The sequence below is a fragment of the Pinus tabuliformis genome, chromosome J, assembly GCF_031772625.1.
Source record: "Pinus tabuliformis cultivar Carrire ecotype Pingquan chromosome J, CPIR1, whole genome shotgun sequence".
In the NCBI taxonomy this organism is placed as follows: domain Eukaryota; kingdom Viridiplantae; phylum Streptophyta; class Pinopsida; order Pinales; family Pinaceae; genus Pinus; species Pinus tabuliformis.
In genome coordinates, this window is record NC_142295.1 from 1305465649 (window position 1) to 1305484462 (window position 18814).

General features: G+C 38.6%; 1 protein-coding gene across 2 annotated transcripts in view; it reads left to right on the forward strand.

Moving 5' to 3' along the window:
- LOC149232060 (Leucine-rich repeat protein kinase family protein) overlaps positions 1–18358 on the forward strand; it is a 125694-nt gene extending 107336 nt beyond the window's left edge. For both annotated transcript variants that reach the window (XM_089379343.1, XM_089379344.1), the window contains 2 exons: positions 2131–2245; positions 17507–18358. In XM_089379343.1, the coding sequence (XP_089235469.1) occupies positions 2131–2245; positions 17507–17758 (367 nt within the window). In that variant the 3' untranslated portion in view covers positions 17759–18358. The remainder of the gene's footprint in view (positions 1–2130; positions 2246–17506) is intronic.
- Positions 18359–18814: the final 456 nt, after the last annotated feature.

Below are 18814 nucleotides of genomic sequence, written 5' to 3' on the forward strand. Positions count from 1 at the left end.
GATATGAGACGAAGTGTGCTATGAATGTACACTAAGTTCTCTGCCTTTTTTGAACCCAACATATTTCTCCTTACTAAATGGATAAAGGCATAAGTACTCCAATTCCTCTCACAAGATGAAGAACTAGCTACCTAGAATATTAGGGGAAGCCCATTAAATTAATTAAAAAATAAAATATAAAAACTAAAATGAACCCCAAAGAACCCAAAAGAACCTGATTTTGGGGTTCCAAGTACCAATCATCAGGGTTCTCCGTACCGATCAAGACAAAAGAACCCAATTTTTTTTAATGAAGAACCCGGTTCTTATGGGTTCTTCTCAGAAGCACCCGAACCCGAATCCGGTACTTGGGGACGAGAACCCGGGACGGGTTCGAGAACCCCACCCCCGGGTTCGGGAACCCATGCAACATAGGTTCCAGCCGTACAAACTCACTTGCCTACTCTAAAACTTGCTTACCTAATTGATAGCCTTATTCCTTTATTGATATATGCTTGGGCTATTTCTTTTAGCTGTTATATGAAATTGCATGCCATATTATTGAATATCTCTCAAGCCCTAACTTATAATAGCTCTATCTAAAGGGTCTTAGGAAAGAGTAACTGAACTTTGGTAAATCTTATCTCTGCCTTTTTAGGCCTCGCCAGTACCTTTCCCCGATTATTAAACCTTGCATCACCTTAAATTTCCCTTTATTGAATATCGTTAGTTGATCTTTATAGGGAAGCCTACCTTGTGAGATTTAATTCACCACTAAACAGCTGGAGCAAGGCTGCAGAGGTGACAATGGTTGCCATTCTCTTGTTGTCATAAGGTCTAGGTTTGCCTAGTTGGGCTGTGCACTAGGCCTGCTAGATTTTGCTGTAACAGTGACAACTGTACGTGATTATTAATCTATGAATATTTTTAAATCTATGACTTGTGAGTGTCAGTAGATCCAAATATAAACATATAAATCTGGAATTCTGGTAGTTATTTCTGATAGTTTTGCAGTCTCAGAGAGTTCAGCTGAAGGATGAGATACATACATGCAGGGTGATGCAATAAGGTGACTAAACGAATTTCCTGGTCTGATCACATCCTATTTAAATGGCATTCTCTTCCATATATCTAGACAGACAGGTTCTATTTTAGGTTGCACTAGAGTACTCTATCAAATACTGCATGCACAGTGTTTAATGCTAAGAATACTGAATTAACAAGGCAAAATTATTCTATTGTAGTTGCAATTGGAAGGAAAGATGATGAATTATCCAAATTACATTAAAAGCCATGGAAAATTGGGGTGTTTGAAGCTTGCATCTTGATGCTCTTCTTGGAATCATTAATCTAGATAGAAATATCTTAGAAAATCATCAAGCTTGGAGAGATTTGTGGTTTTTATAAAATTGCGTATGCCAGTAAATAAACAAATGGAAAGGATGGGACACAGAGTCTGAAATGTCATAAACACCTGTGGAAATAGCAAGAAATTTAAATTTTAGACCCCATTAGCCGGGATTAAAAATTGCTACTCTCATGTCTGGAATGTTTTCTAATGAATGGTATACTCAACTAAAATAAATTTATTCCTGCCCATGCTTCTCATTTCTTGATGTTTTTGTCAGTTTATCATCTTACCGACTTGGTCTGGCCTACTTTGTGAAGGCTGCTGACAAAATGAGAACATCATATTACTAGGCTTGAATGCTTTCAAGGAACCCACTTGAACCTCAATTGTGAGAGTTCAATAAATAAAGGCTACGTTTGGTGTCTATAGTAACTGTAAACATTTAATTCAATTTCTTACGAATCTACAAGCAATCAAAATGATCATCAATAATTCTGTAGCAAATTCTTATGCAGTTTCATGAGAAAAGGAAAGAAGAACATTCTTGGATGGCCCATGTATGGCATGCTTGATGATTTAGAACTATTTTGCATTAAATCAAGACTTTGTCGTAATATGAAATTGGCTAGTCAGCAGATGCTCTAGGCTTGTGTAAATTTGATTATATTGACTTAAATATGCTGGGATGGATAACGTAATGAATGTTAAAAGCGTTAAGACTCAAAATTCTATATAGCTTACAGTTTTGGTAATGAAGTGCACGTTTTTCTCTCTGTGATCTGTTAGACTATTCCTTGCAGGAGAAAATTTGCTGATAAAGGCGATATTTATGACTTTGGTCTCATTTTACTGGAAACCGTTGTTGGAAGACCACTTTCTATGCAGAACCAAGAAACAGACATGGTTCAAGAACTGGTAGGTATTTTCATCCATGCTTTGAGTTTTGCTTTAAAGCATCAGGATGGTTTTATTACTTTGCATTATATAAATATTTAATGGGACCTTAGGAAAAAATTCAAGGCCATCAATCAACTACTGTTGGCCTACAATATACCTCAAACATAGTGTTTTCACCTACAATCTACCTTAACTAGAAAAGCAAGAGCATTTTTACCCTCTCTTAAGCCTTTCCACTTAGTTGTTTTCTGAGTATGGCTAGTTGTTTATGGCTTTTCCTTTTCAATTTGATATCGAGTGTTCTCATCTTCTCTTGTGCTTTTCCATGCAGATAGTTGTTTTCTGAAATATGGCTGGTTGTTTCTGAATTATTCTTCCAATTTGAATTCAATTGTTCTATGAATAATAAAAAAAAATATGATTATGCCATGTTTGTTAAATTACCTACATACCTAAGTAACCTGACACGGGGGTTCGGGATTCGTCGGATACGGGGATTCGAGTGTCGGATTCAGACACGTTGACCCCCTGGAACATGACACGTTCGGATACGTTATATATTATTTTATTATATATATATATATATATATTAAAAATTAGATATTTCTTACACAAATCTCATTAATGATACACATTCATTGATTTCAAACATAGATCTTCATCTAGATGTAAGTTTTACTATTTACAAAGTAAGTTAGTAACATTATAACATGCATAGTACATACAAAATTCAAATACATGTCACATAAATGATAAATCAATGAATCATAAATTCTAATTTCATAAATGATAAATCATAATACATATTCAATTCATCAATGATCCAATAGGAGAAAGACAAGATAGTAAGATAATGTTAAAATTGGCAACTAGGGCCAAACTCCATGTGGGTCATCTTATTAATGGAAGCTGATATTTTTCTTGGATCCCTCTTATCGAGAGGTGTAGGATTGATCTAAAGATCATCCGATTCCGATAAGTATTCATGGAGATATGAATTTATTTGTGTTATGGGACAATTCGTCAAGGTCGGCCAACAACCAAATAAACCCCACTTGTGCTCAACGTTTTAGTATAAATAGAGGTGGCCTTCAAGTCATTTCAACACACTTGGGATCTCTTCCTCTCTACTTGTCTTTGGATTTTAGTAGGTGGAAAGATCCTAAGGGATAACGTTGCCCTAATCCAGAGGGCAGAAGCCGGAACTGTCGGGAAAAGCCGGAACTGCCAGAACTGTTGAGAACGGCCGGAACTAACGGGAAAAGCCGAAACTACCGGAGTTGCTAGAACTGCTGGGAATCGCCGGAATTGCCAGAATTGCCGGAAATAGCCGGAACTGTCGGAATTGCCGGAACTGCCGGAATTGCCAGAATTGCCGAGAATAGCCGGAATTGTCGGGAAAAGTCGGAACTGTCGGAACTGCCGGGAATAGCTGGAATTGTTGGAACAGCCGGGAAAGCTGACGCAGAGGGCAAAAGATGGAACTGTCGGAACTGCCGGGAATAGCCGGAATTGCTGGAACCGCCGGGAACAACGGAAATTGCCTGAACAACCAGAGAATCTATCTCCGAAAGAGAGCAGCATGTAAGGGACAACTAACTAACATTGGGACAATTGTATGGTACTTAGCAGCAAACACACCAAGCATGCAATGTTACAGCGAGCATGCAAGGGACAACTAGCATGCAACAGGAAGCATGCAAAGGACAACAAGCATGCTAGGTACAACAAGCAAGCAAGATGCAGCCATCACATAGGTCAGTATTTCAACATGGTGTAGCAATGGTACATAATGCAGAACAATGATGGGTACAATCATGATTAATGAAGCATGATGAGATGCAGCATAGTGATGATGGGTGCAACATGGTGAGGTGCAGCATGATGGCGAAATGCAGCACAATGATAGGTGAAGGAGTCACCTTGGAGAATCAATTGAAGCAGCAGGATCTCAACTGATCTCATGTATCATGTTCTTAGAGATGATCTATGCTCTTATCTAGATAAGTCAAAGTGTTGACTTCTGTTGTAAACGTTAATCTCTATCTCTCTTTGCTGAACTATTGAAGAACATATAAGAAGAATTGATCAAGGGTTTCCCCACATTGAGGTTTATCCTTGGCTAGCACCACATCTTGTGTCCTCTTGTCCTGGCTTGTATTTTGCAATTTATATTTATGTTTTATCTGCAATTTACTTTAATGCTGATGTGATTGCTAATCTGGAAAAGATATTGAGCTAACTGTGAAAATTGAAATAAATTACTCTAAGCATAGAACATACCTCAGATTAACAGATAAAGACACTGACAGCTGTAGTTTTCTCATGAAGTCATCAAAATCAAAATTGTTACATAGGTAGTGCAATGCCAATGGCAAATAGAAATAGAAAATACAAAACAACTACAGGTTTACAAGCCTCAAGGCAACGGGTAGCCCATGACTCATGAGTCATCAATCCTCATAGTCATCATTAGAATCAGCGTCACTCTCCTCATCATCATGGTCACCACTGCTCTCCTCTGCATCCTCCTCCCTGGTATCCATAGTCATCTCTGCATCTGCTAATGTGGAGGATGACCCCTCTACAATATCACCATCATCAAATCTAATAGGCTCTAGCACTGGATCATTGAGATCCATGTTGGCCAATGCCAACTCAACACTGCTATCCAGACCCATATCATCAAGAAAGACATCCCACATCTTTGTCTTTCCCTTCAACCACTCTTCCCTCTGCCCGTAAATAAGACGAAGGTTGGTGTACACATACACAATTGTCTTAGCCTTGGATTGCTCAAGCCTGCTCTTCTTAACACTATACAAATTCCCATATGTGCTCCAATTCCTTTCGCAACAAGAGGATGAAGTCACCTGAGAGAGGAGCCTCATGGCTAACTGCTATAGAGGAGGGCTTGTTGCCCCATGATTTTCCCACCAAGAATAGGGCTTCTTAGTCCCCTGTCTATAATTACATCATACCCTGCAAATCGACCAGTGCCAGTGGAAAACTTTGCAAAGGCATCCTCCACCTCATCAAGCAATGCTCTATTCTGAAAAACCCGCTTGAATGCATCTTTCCTCCCCTGTGAGATTTCACCATCCATGTGAGGAGGGAATCTGTGGGAAGGTCCACCATTCAGCCACTCATGGCTGTAGTATTTTGGGTTCAATGAGTGAGTCAAACAATGTAAAGGTGTGCAATTCTTGTCCCATCTGCTGACAAGAATATCTTGTATAGTACCACAAAGGGCCTCTAGTGATGGGGCATACTCGGGGCACTAACTCTATAGAATAATGATCCTCATAGACTCAATCATGGAATCCCATCCCTCATAAACCTCTCCTGGGATGGGTTTGTCTGTATCTGCAAATCAAAGCAAAGAAATGATAGGGTCCATGATCTGAATAATTAGATCTACCCTCTCCCACCAAGCATCATCTAGCACTGTGTTCTTCACTCTTTTAGAGGCTAGTTGATCTGTCTTTCTCGAAAAAGACCAAAACTCTGAAATAACCATAGCCCCAAGAGCGGTCTTGATTTCCCTCAACCTCTTCAACATGATGAATGAAGAGGCAAACCGTGTATTCGCAATCTTCAACAATGATAGATTGTTGTACTCCTTGTAGATAGTGAGGGCATTTGTATGATTTTGTACAAAGTTACGGATATGCCGTGCATCCTCAATAATGTTACCAATCCAAAGCACATTAGAAGCAATGGATTTCAGTGCTAAGTTCAATGAATGGACAATGCAAGGTGTCCAAAACACTTGTGGATATTTAGCTTCCACAATCATGCCAACAACCTTGCAAACAGGTGCATTATTTGTAATGATTTGCACACAAGAATCAACACCTACATCTTCAATAACTTTAATAAACAACTCACCCATATATTGTGCATCCTTGTATTCTCCAAGTGTATCCACTGCTTTCAAGAAAACTGGACCATTCAAGGAAGACACCATGAAGTTGATGAGTGGGTGTCGTGCTGGATCTGTCCATCCATCAGAAACAATGCGAACCCCAGATGTTGGCCATGATGTTTTAATAGGCTCAATGATCTAGGTGGATGTTGGTGGCCACCCAACTAGCCCACTTGGACCCCCACAACTGTCTCTTTCAGTTTTTCAATTTTCTTAATTGGAGCACAATCTACTATTTTTGGCAGTTTTTCGGGTCCTGAACTTTCGGAGCCATTTTGAGGCCCTAAACGACGTTTTTTGGGAAAATCGGGAGCAACATCGATCTTGCTCACTCAAAAGTTGTAGTCCTCGGGTAGATCTTTCTAATGAGGTATTGTGCGCGTCAAACAGAGATTGTATGCCAAAGTTACGACCTCGGGAAGTTGATGTACCAATTTACTCAAACGGGGCCCACAGTTTGGTGTTTCATCTCCTAGGGTTAGGCTTTTGGATGTTTGGGGTTTTCCATTGTTTCTCAACAATAAATACGCCTTCGAGCCTCATTGTAACACATTTCAGAGGCATGTAGCCGCCACATTTCTTCTCAGAGATAAGCTACCATCGCCCTAGCTGGTTTATTTCTATTTCTGTTTGTAAGCATATTTCAGTATTTTACAGTAATGAAATGAAGTATTATTTCCGCTGCATCTCTGTGTATATGGGTATTTTTGTGTTTTGTTGCGTTCCTGTTTAAATCCGGATTAGTGGTATCAGAGGCGGTCTTCTCTTTTGCTGTTTTTCTTTGCATGTCCCCAATGAGGTCGGGATACAAGGAGCTAGGGCTTGAACTAGTCGAACCTTTGCAAGAATAGCCTCGCAAATCCTGATGGTCTCCCATGGCGGATGAAAAGAAAAACGAGGGGGCAAGAGATTTTATCAAAATCTTGCTCGAAGAAGCCCTCCAGTGAAAGAGGAATGCGATGATGGAAAACTTTGCCCAACTCCTTTAGCGGCTACCCATGGGCAACACATCTACGTCCAACAGCTACTCCGGAAACGCCACACCCTTTAAGGTACAAGTTAACTTTGAAATCCCCATATTCGAAGGCCAGATAGATGCATATATCATGTAAATAAATGGCTAAATCTGCTAGAAGGGTATTTTTCTGTTCATGATTTTTCCAACCGGGAAAAGATTACTTTCGCTCTTCTCAAAGCAGCCCACCACGTCAAGGACTGGTGGGAAACCTACTACGAGTAGAAGGATGAATGTATGGGCTCACTATTTTCAGCCGCACCCACTTGGAATTCATTCTGGGATGCCATCAAGGAGCAGTGCTACCTTGTTAAAAGCTACGAGGATAAATACATAAAGTGGACCACCCTGCGACAAGGAAGGGACCAAGATGTGTCGGAGTTCACAAATATTTTTCATACCCTTCGCACAAAGTTGGGTATCAAGGATTTTGAGCTGCATTTGCTACTCAAATACCGCCGTTGCCTACATAGGTACATCCAGGACGAGATGAAGTTTTTGAACATCTCCTCACTTGGCACGACATATCGATATGCTGTCAAGATCGAGCAAAAGTTTAAACAAAAGAAGCAGACTTTGGATCTGCGAATCCGAAGAACAAAGGACAAAGCCAAGGTGGGGTGACCCAAGACAACCCGTCGACGTTGCAAGAAAAGAACAACACCATGAAGTCAAGGAAGGACATCGTGAAGTGGTGTGAGTTCCATAAGAGCCCCACTCATAACACAAGTGAGTGTCGGACCAAGCAGTCGCTGGTGGCTGAGTTGAAGGCTTCAGAATCAGATGCATGTTCCGACCCTGAGTCAGAACCCGACAAGGGAAATGACAAAGGAAAGCAAATCATTAATGCGGAGCCCAGCGCCACTGTTGCCACCGCCAAGGTCCAGAAGAATGAGCCCGAAGATCCAGAGGAGGGGGAGCGTCTTTTCCACTCACAGATGTGGGTGAAGGGTTCGCCACTGCAATTCATTGTCGATAGTGGCAGCCAAAAGAACCTCATTTCAGCAGAGGTCGTGAAACAGTTGGGCCTACCGACTACACCACACTCGCAGTAGTACAGTATCGGGTGGCTTCACCAAGGACGAGATCTCCTAGTCCGCCAGCAATGCCGCCTTCCCTACAGCATCAAGCCCTTCACAGATCAGGTATTGTGTCATGTTGCACCTTGTGATGTTTGTGATGTACTATTAGGCCAACCATACTTATGGAGGCGACATGTTGTGTATGAGTCAAGGCCTCACATTGTTATTATTTCTTTCGGTAATTCATTATACAGGATACCGGAGGTAGCCCCACCTACTGCCACCTCTTTGATCACTGCTAAGAAATGCAGCAAGCTCATCTCCCAGACTACGAAATTCATTTTCTGTCTGGTTCACTCCCAAAGTAAGGGGAAGATTGTCGCCACATCCATGACTCTCGCGAAGGGTTCCTCCACGCAACAGTAGCAGCAAAGGGATACAGTCATGAAAGAATACAGGAACATCTTCTCCTCACCCACACGGGTATCATTGCACTGTCAGGTCAAGCATTCGTTCGATCTGACTCCCGGAGCACCTCTACCCAATGGGTTGATATATCGCCGCTCCATTCTGGGAAATGCCAAGTACAAGCAGCAACATGATCAACATCGGGTGCCACGCAAGTTTCAGGTGGGCGACAAAGTCTGGTTACATTTGCAGAAAGAATGCCTTACAAGAGCCCATCGGAAACCCAGACCACTCCGATATGGTCCTTACACCATTACCAAGGCTGTGGGAAATAATGCTTTGGAGCACAACATTTACCCATTCCTTGGCTTGCATCGAATGTTCGATGTGGACTGCCCTCAACCATGCTTCCCACCATTACTGGACATATAAGAGATTGCAGAACAACTCACAGGGACCAAGTTCAGCAAAAGTTTCTTCATCTCATGGAGGAACTCAACGTAATGGGGACCATTGCTTCCTAAGGGGGGAGGAATGATCCAGGTGGAAGTTGGTGGCCACCCACCTAGCCCACTTGGATCCCCACAACTGTCTCTTTCCATTTTTCAGTGTCCTTAATTGTAGCACAATTTACTATTTTTGGCAGTTTTTTGGGACCTTTACTTTCGGCGCTGTTTTGAGGCCCTAAATGATGTTTTTTGGGAAAACCAGGAGCAAGATGGGTCGTAGACTGATGTTTCTCACTCAAAAGTTGTAGTTCTTGGGTAGATATTTCTAACGAGATATTGTGCGCGTCAAACGAAGATTGTATGCCAAAGTTACGACCCCGGGAAGTTGATGTACCAATTTACCCAAACGGAACCCACAGTGTGGCATTTCATCTCCTAGGGTTAGGTTTTTGGATGTTTAGGGTTTTTCATTGTTTCTCAACAATAAATAAGCCTTCGAGCCTCATTGTAACACAGTTCAGAGGCATGTAGCCGCCACATCTCTTCTCAGAGATAAGCTACTATCGCCCTAGCTAGTTTATTTCCATTTCTGTTTGTAAGCATATTTAAGTATTTACATTAATGAAATGAAGTATTATTTCCGTTGCATCTCTGTGTATATGGGTATTTCTATATTTTGTTGCATTCCTGTTTAAATCCAGATCACTCAAGCATTTTTTTCACCTCTTTTTTTGCCTTTTCCAACAATGTGGTTCTAAGCTTCTTTGAACTAGTGGGCACATACCATGATGGAGACACGTGCATTAGAGCTCGGCACATCTCAATAAATAGAGGTGAGCATGCAACATTAAAGGATATGAAGTTTTGATAGAAAAAAGGCAATGGGGAGATTAAGCTCTTCTCGTTTCTCTTTTTGAAAAATCTTGTCCGTTGGACCAAGTGAAATTGCCTTTCTTTTCGCTGCTTGTCTCCCAATAGAACTCTCAAATGGAAATTTGTTGGTGCCTTTCCTCAAAAATGGAAGGGGGTCATCATTCTTGGTTTTTTTTTATTATTATTTTGCAGCCACATTTGCCATACCAACAATGAACTCTTTTTCCATTTCTTTCCTCTTTTGTCAAGGAACTTGTGTACAAGCTCCAACTCCACAACATGGTAAAGCCAACAAATGGCCTTTCACAAAAAATATGTGCTTGTGAAAGTATTGTGGCAAAAGTTGCATCTCCAATTCACATTGCCTCCTCCCTTCCCCTTGCTGCTTGGCCCATCCTCTCTTGTGACATATTTCCACAAAGGATATTTCTCAATGTTACCTTTAGGAGGAAGTCTTCCCTGAACATTACTTGCAACAGACTCTGATGAAATTGGGGGAGAGGGGCATCTCCAATGGGGACATTCTTCCCCTTCCTTTGCCCCCTACTTGCTGCCCTTGATTGAGCCATGAATATTGTAAAAAAAAAAAAAAACAAAACATGCACAAATTTGTAAAAGAAATGCTTATACAAATTGCTATAATACAAATGCAAAAAAATAGAGAGGAAATGCACTTAACTGTTGCTTGAATCTCCTTGAAAACGCTCCAAACCCTTGGTTCCTTGCTCCAAACTCCTAACAACAAACCCACAGCTCACCTCTTGCAAAAGGAATGACACAAAATGATACAAAACATAAGCATTTTTGCCCTTTTATGGCCGCGCAGGTCCCGGTTTGCTGGGTTCGTGTCCAGATTTCGTGACAGTGATGGAGAAAAAAAACCCAAAATTTTCAAGTGATTCGAGAAAGAGCAAAATTAGGTCAACATTAGGGCATCATGTCCAAAAATAGCAACAACATGATGAGTGAGTTGTACATGGCAATGTGGAAAAAGTTGAAGTCAGGATTAAATCGGCAAAGGTTCCAAAAATTGAAAAACTTATTAAAGTCTGTAGTTTTTTTAAAAAGTCAGCAAAATTAAAAAAATACAAAAATATTCATTTTTTATTTTTTTTTAGCAGTTAAAGTATTCACAACATCAAATAAATGCATTTCCACATAAACATGTAAAGAAAACTAATATATAATATGCTTTGAAACCGGATTTGTTGTTTGAGGGCCACGTGTCCAAATCCGGCGAATCAGATTCTATTCAACCTAATTCGTGTCTGGATTTCGTGACACGTTGTGTTCGAACGGGACATGATCCAGATTCGATCGTGTCCCATTCGGACATGACATGTCACGAAATCTAGACACGAATTAGGTTGAATCAAATCCGATTCGCCGGATTTGGACACGTGGCCCTCAAACAATGAATCCGGTTTCATAGCATATTATATATTAGTTTTCTTTACATGTTTATGTGGAAATGCATTTATTTGACGTTGTGGATACTTTAGATGCTAAAAAAAATAAAAAAAAATGAATATTTTTGTATTTTTTAATTTTGCCTACTTCAAAAAACTCTAGACTTTAATGAGTTTTTCAATTTTTGGACCCTTTCCGATTTAATCCCGACTTCGACTTTTTCCACATTGCCATGTACAACTCACTCATCATGCTGTTGCTATTTTTGGACATGATGCCCTAATGTTGACCTAATTTTTCTCTTTCTCGAATCACTTGAAAAATTTGGGTTTTTTTCTCTGTCACTGCACAACCTCATCCATGTATAACACTTTCTAAGACTAAAATGTCTAAAAAGAAAACTCATACTCTGAAAAAGGTATCAAGAAACAAAAATAGTTTTCATGAATAATTTTTTTTTTGAACAAGAATTTTCCAAAATAGCTGATGATCCAAAAAGTCAAAAAACACACTTTTGGAAAACCACTAGATGGTTACTCAAAATTGCGATGTGTTGCTAAAAATAATATGTTTCTACAAGTAGTAACTTTTCAAAATAGAAAATCTAATTTTGGAAGGTACCCTTTTGAAGTAACCTCCCCCCGATCCATGTTACAAGTGTTACGTGTTTATGCATGAGACACCTCTTAAAATTTGAACTGTACTGTCATGCAAAAGCATTGGATAGGGTCTCTCCCATGTCAGTTTGAACTTTTTTGGAAATAGATCTTGGTATGATCTTAAACTTCTGGAACCAATAGATGTGCTCACGAATGTGTTGGATCATTAGCATTGAACATGCATGGGAAAATTCGTCGTTAACATGCCCAATATGTATTTGTCCCTGTCCCACACCGCAACATACATTGTGGCCTCTCCATGATTGTGTGATTTCTTGTTACGAACAAAATGATGCAAGGGAAATAATAATAATAATAATAATAAAATAATTATTAAATTAATTAATTAATAATTAAAAACATTATTAATTATGAGAAGGTAATAGTCAAAAGACATGACTATTCACCTTCATGGCCAATCAATGCCTATATAGGCAACTACCACGAAGGTATTGTATCATCACTCATCATTCATGCATTAATAAAAAATATTTATTACTTCTCATGCACTTCTGTGTCTTCTGCAATTAGCTTATGCTTCTAACATTTCTCATCTCAACTCCAATTTCTTGGGTAATATATGGAGCGAAAAATTGTCTTTGAATTTGCTTCTTGCTTACACAAATCTACAAACTTGTTAGATTTGAATTCACTTCGATTATCAGTTCATACTCTCATAGCGCCTTGGTACTTTGATCATACTCTTTCTCTCGAATTTTCTTAAAGTCTTTGAACTCAACAAAAGCAGTGGATTTTTAATTTTTTTTTTTTTTTATTTAATTTAATTTAATTTTTATTTTCTTATTAATTTCTTGAGAAAATAAATCCACATTTCCTGTAAAAGTCATCAAGCAGTGTATAATATTTTGCACTAGCCATTTAAGTTGTCGTTACAAGACTGCAAATATCCATGGATGAGATCCAAAATGGCTTTGGCTCTGCGAGCCTTCTCCTCATCAAAGGGCATGTGTTGTTTTCTTAGTAGGCATGCTTCATAGAGTTCTTTGTTCTGCTTTTATATTTGGCATCCCAATCACCACTCTACTGAGGCATTAGCTGTGCCATACCCCACCTCTTGCAAGCTTATCCTTGATGGAGAAACTATCCCTATTTCAAGGGATCGAGATCTACAACAAGCTTATCCTTGATTGAGAAAGTATCCCTATTTCAAGCGATCGAAAACTACAACTTGCTTGGTTGTTTTCAATTAGAAGTATCAATGTTACCCAATTGCCCACATGTGCTTTGTAAGAAAAGGTATTGAAAAATCAAATGTCCATACCTCAAATGCTATAAATTGTTACTGCATGCGATTTTGCCACTTGATTATCTGCAAGGCTTTACTGCTCTTGCTCTTTTATATATGATCAAATATTCTTATTGCTCCTTTTATCAATTATTTGCATCTCTCCCCAAAAATTCACATCAAAAAATGGATTTTGCTTTCTAATTTCACTATTTGAGAACATATTTTTATTTGAAACAGGAATATGTATAACACATTTTTAAATGTGAGGGTCCTACTTGTCATCTTGTCCTGAACATTACCACGCCCTTACTAAATCTCTCCCTCCCATCACGCACTTACTGTTTTTGACTTTGGTTCGGTCTTTAACAAACTAATCAAACCACTAAATTATCGTAGTTATATGTTGTGGAAATGTAACTAGTTTTGGTCTCAATAATTCTAGGTTGCACGAAACGGGGAAACGGGTACGAGTTTCAGAAATGGGAAGCGATAAGAAACGCGACCTCCCCAAATTTTGGAAACGGGGAAACACGATATATATATATATATATATATATATATATATATATATATATATATATATATATGTGTGTGTGTGTGTGTGCAATCATAAAGCATAAATGATACATTATAATTTATTACACTTAAACATTAAGATTTAATTTACATCACATTTACTCATGAATGATCACATAATGAAAATAAAAATATCGGAATATCCAAAAGCAACCTTTATTATATATCCAAATCTCAAAATCAGCCTTTATTTATATTAATATATGAGGCTACAAGTACAATAAAGACTATAAGGCTGCAAGAGAGAGATCCAAATCAGGATTTTCTGCATCCACATCCCATTCTTTAGAAGGACCACTGTTGTATTGAGAGTCTCCTCCTACATAGTCGAACGACCTTAGTGCTTTTGATTAAATACAAGTTTCATACCCTAGTACCCTACATGATCTTGATTATTGGGAATTTCCCTTGCATAGAGGGCTTGGTTCTCTTGATTAAATACAAGTTCCATACCCTAGTACATGATAAAATCCAATGGAAACATTGCAATCCCCCCAATCCTGAAAAACAGATAAGTTTGCTGGATTTTGAGTGAGATCTAAAATTCTACTTTCTCCATATGAAATCCAATGAGGGCGAAACCACTCTCAAACATCCTGAGTCATTTCATGGTAATGTTAGAAATTTAAGTAAAAGGATGAAAATGAAAAATAAAGGAGAATATTACTTTTACTTTAAGAATTTAACATTACCATGAACTGCATATGCCTCAAACTTCCTGATGAACTGCATATCAACACTAGGGCAAAAATTCACTTTTATAACTTTAGACACGCATCTAGAAACAACTAGAAGTCACTACCATACCCTAAAAATAAATTAAAAAAAACACAAGTTAATGAGGAAACGTGGGTCGTACGGTTTCACGGCCGTACCAAACGCGTTTCCGCATTTCGTACCAGTTTCCGTACGGAAACGGACCTATGTACCGCGTTTCCTGCAACATAGAAATAATTGTTGTTGTACTCATTTCAATATGTATCTTATGCAACAAACAAAAGAATAAAAGAATTAGTTCTTATTATTAAAGCATGGTTTTCATGCTCTTTATTGATGTTCTTCTAGGTAAAAGCATGTTCTTCACGCTTCTAGGGTTTGTTAAGTCGTAGCATTTATTTTCACGAGTCAAGAAGGTCAACATCGTGTTTATAAGACCCTTCCGGGCAAAATATATCTTGTAAAAGAAATTATTTTGAGTCTATAAAGTCTGGGAAACCTCCAAAGTACAAGTCAGCGTAAGGAGGGAATTCGGTCCCCCTTGGAAAGGCTATATAAAGTAGCAATTGGACCTCATTTGGCACTTACTCATCAAGAAGTTCGATCTCAAGAAAAAGAAGTTCGATCTGTAGCTGGGAAGCAGACGAAAAAGAAGAGTGAAGGTCTAGGAGGAGAAAAGAAGGAAGAAAATCTTGTTTTTGGGCTAATCTCTCTCACACATGTGAAAGTCTATAGGGTTTCTGCAGCTACAAAGAAGGCCGAAACTGCAGGTCCGAATCGCAGGAGAGTGAAGTGTAGGAACTTGTTGCTGGAGGAGAGAATACCCTATCTTGACCTCGTTGACTTTGGAAGGATCTGTCTTGCTCATTGAAGAACTCTTGAAGAAGCTAGATTAGGGTTTCTGCAGCAGCTACAAGGGCGAAATTGCAGCGGAGAAGCTGTGGTTGAAGTTGTAGCTAGAAGCTGGTTCTCTTGGAAGGGCTGACTTGGTACTTGGAGGAGGACTTGGTCTAGGGTTTGGGTCTTTGTTGTCTCATTTGAAGCAGATTCTATAAGAAGAGAAGAGTTTCTGGGATTTCCCTTTGGAGGGGTTTTTCCCTTGCTTGGAGCCTAATTTCTGTGCCCACTTTCTTTATTATTTTGCTTTTGATATTTGTTTGATGAAGAAGATGCAAGATACACAAGAAGAATAATAAAGTTCACAACCAAGTATTACGGGTAAGGAAAATTTGAATTAATAAGTTGCCACATTGCATTTTCCAACAATATGCATTGAAGTTCTGGGACCAAAGAACCAATCTGTTGCATGAATCCCTATTAGGTGTAAAAGAGACAGATCAACATGAAAATATATCTTTAAATAAGAGTCGTTTTACCTCCTGCTTGAGATGCAACAAAAGCAGAGAACTCTTCATCTTCATGTTTAACAAGATTGGCCTGATGCTTTTGTGACTGCCCATGGTTGTACTAGTTATCCCACAACCTTTTCCTATGATTTTTTTTATATGACCAAATTAATCACAACAATAATATTATTTTAATGTCACAGCCTAGGTAAACACTAAATTGATGTATGAGACTCCCCTGTTCATGGGACAAGAGACCCCAGCTGTGCAGAGATTCAACTGCTCAGTCTATGGAGGTGTACATACCCTACCCCCACTCTTGATTTGAACCTCTAACCTCCAAGGAGGAAACACATGTTCATAACCCGTGTTCTTAACAGTTAGTCCCACTCAACATTTATATTTTTCACTGATTTTGTGAACCAGAAGGCTTGCCATTGCAATTATCATTTCCCTCTTGCTCTATATCTCATTTTTCTCTATCGTTGTTGCATATTGGATGCTCCAGTTCTCCTGAATCGCTCTTTCTACTGGACCTCCTGCAATAACTCACTACATAGCTTCTCAATTGTGATGTCAATTGATTAGCGTAAGTCAAGTTTTCAACAAATTTCTCAAAAGGGGGAGGCAAATATTTTTAAACACAACAATACCTTCCTCCACCACTTTCGGCTTATTGCAAACAGTTGATCTCAGATGCCTTTCATTTTTAGCAAGCATTATGGAATTGAATCACCCACCATTTTCATTGGAAAGAACAGATTTTTGAGGAAAAAATCCGACTTTTATCCAAAGTCTTGTGCATCTTGGACAGCGTGGACCAAATTGTGAAGATATCCTCTGATTCTACATCTGTGACTCTTGTGAATGACAACTTATCAGCATCAGTGCTTCTCTAATTTTGACATCAAATTCTTCCTGTTGATCTACATTATTGGGGTCTCTCTGGTCCCTTGCTAGTGACCACACTTTGACAATCCCCTGCACTGGAAGATTACAATAATGCATTGCCTCCAGAGATGGAAGTTCTGACTGTTGAACTTCTCACATGAGTCCAACAATTTGTTCAATAGTCTTGCCATTTCTTTCAACAGGGAGACACCAAGCTGACAAGCACCATTGAAAGCCTCAAACAAGACATAACAAAATCCATAATTACCTCCAGAATAATTCTGTTGTTATAAAACACCGCTGACTCACTCTGGCATCAGCCTAGCACTTACGTTACCCTGCTTTTCTGTTAATACACCGCCAATTTGCAGTTGTAGCTGAACTTAATTACAACACCATAGGACCCTCCATGTTGGCTTTCTTATATGTTTTTCTGCTTTTGACATGGTTCTCCAGGAAAAACTATAATGTAAAACGAAGATTTGTAAACGTTACTTGTATCTCATTGCTTACATGCAGGAACAATGTTAATAGTCTTAATGTTTAATGTTAATAGTCGTTACATGGATTGTGTGTATTTGATCAGTATACTCGTCTTAATGTTTAATACGATTTTTATTCAGATATGCTTAATACGATTTAGGTGATATTGCTATTCAGCTAACAGTATAGATCTGTTTATGAGACCAAGTGCATCACTATATTTCTTATAGAATACACTGATGTTACTTTGCAGTTGAACTTCATTACCGATGAGGAAAATAGAAGGCAGATTGTTGATCCTATTATTTTAAGTACTAGTGTTGATGAATCCCTGGCAACAGTGATAGAAATCACTTGTAAATGTCTTTCAAAAGATCCAGCATCTCGTCCTTCAGTGGAAGATGTGCTCTGGAATTTGCAGTATGCAGCCCAGGTACAAGATACATCAGGTGCCGACTTACAGGATGATGATGATTCACCGGACAATTTTCCCACTAGAAGATAAGAGATTGGTGTATGTGGAACCATTGGAGAGTTGGATGAATAAGACCGTACTTTTTCCACAGAAGGTTTGGTGGGTATAAGCATATGTTGAAACATGTAGGAGATAATGACAATCTCATGAATGGGGAGCAAACGCATATGATATGAAAGTAGTCTACCTCGAGAAAGCAAGATGGGAATCCTGAGTTTGTTAAAGAAGGGTATATGGTGCATGCTTTGTAATAATTGCTGTAAATGGTGTAATTTATAGAAGAACAAGTTTCCCCATAGACCCTGTCATAAGGAGATTATCCTTTTTTATTCCTTAATTATATTTATATTCATTTATTTCTTTTTGTATAAATCTTCGATCTGTATTCCTTAAAATTCATTTGACTCTTTGTCTAGCAGAGTTTTCCAGGAACTCGTTAGTATTTATTGTCAAGATGCATAGTTGCATACATTTGATTTTTTTTTCAATTTTGATGAACAGATCCGGTTAAATTATTCTGTTATATTTGAACCCTAGCTGTACACAATATTGGAGCATACATATATTTATCGGCATCCTCATGGTAGACATGTTACTTCGATATATAATATTATATATTCAGTTGGTCAAGCTCGGTTTATAGTTGAGTCCATTTTGCTGAATGGCATCGTTCATATAACATGTTGACTTCTTTTGGGTTCATTTTCTTTCATTTTTAGAATGAATGCTGCATATCAGAGTCAAACTCTGCTCATGATTTGATTACCAGGGCTCTATGCCCAGTGGGGTTTGAACTTGAGTCTAGTGTTCACTTTTCTTTCATCTTTAATTGCAGTTTATTCATAAATTTGCGAGGCTCATTTCTGTGATTGGTGAAGTCAAGTGGTTTGACCAGATTTGTTCTCTAAAAGGAAATGGAAAATAATTTCTTTTCCTTTAAAATCCAGGACCAGTCTACAAACTGGCCACCTATCAAACTGGAAATTAAACTGGATTCAATTAACTGGTTCTTTAAAAAAAAAACATAAAATAATTAATTTTTAATGAAAAAATCTTTTTTAAGATTCCAAATCATGATTCCAAACC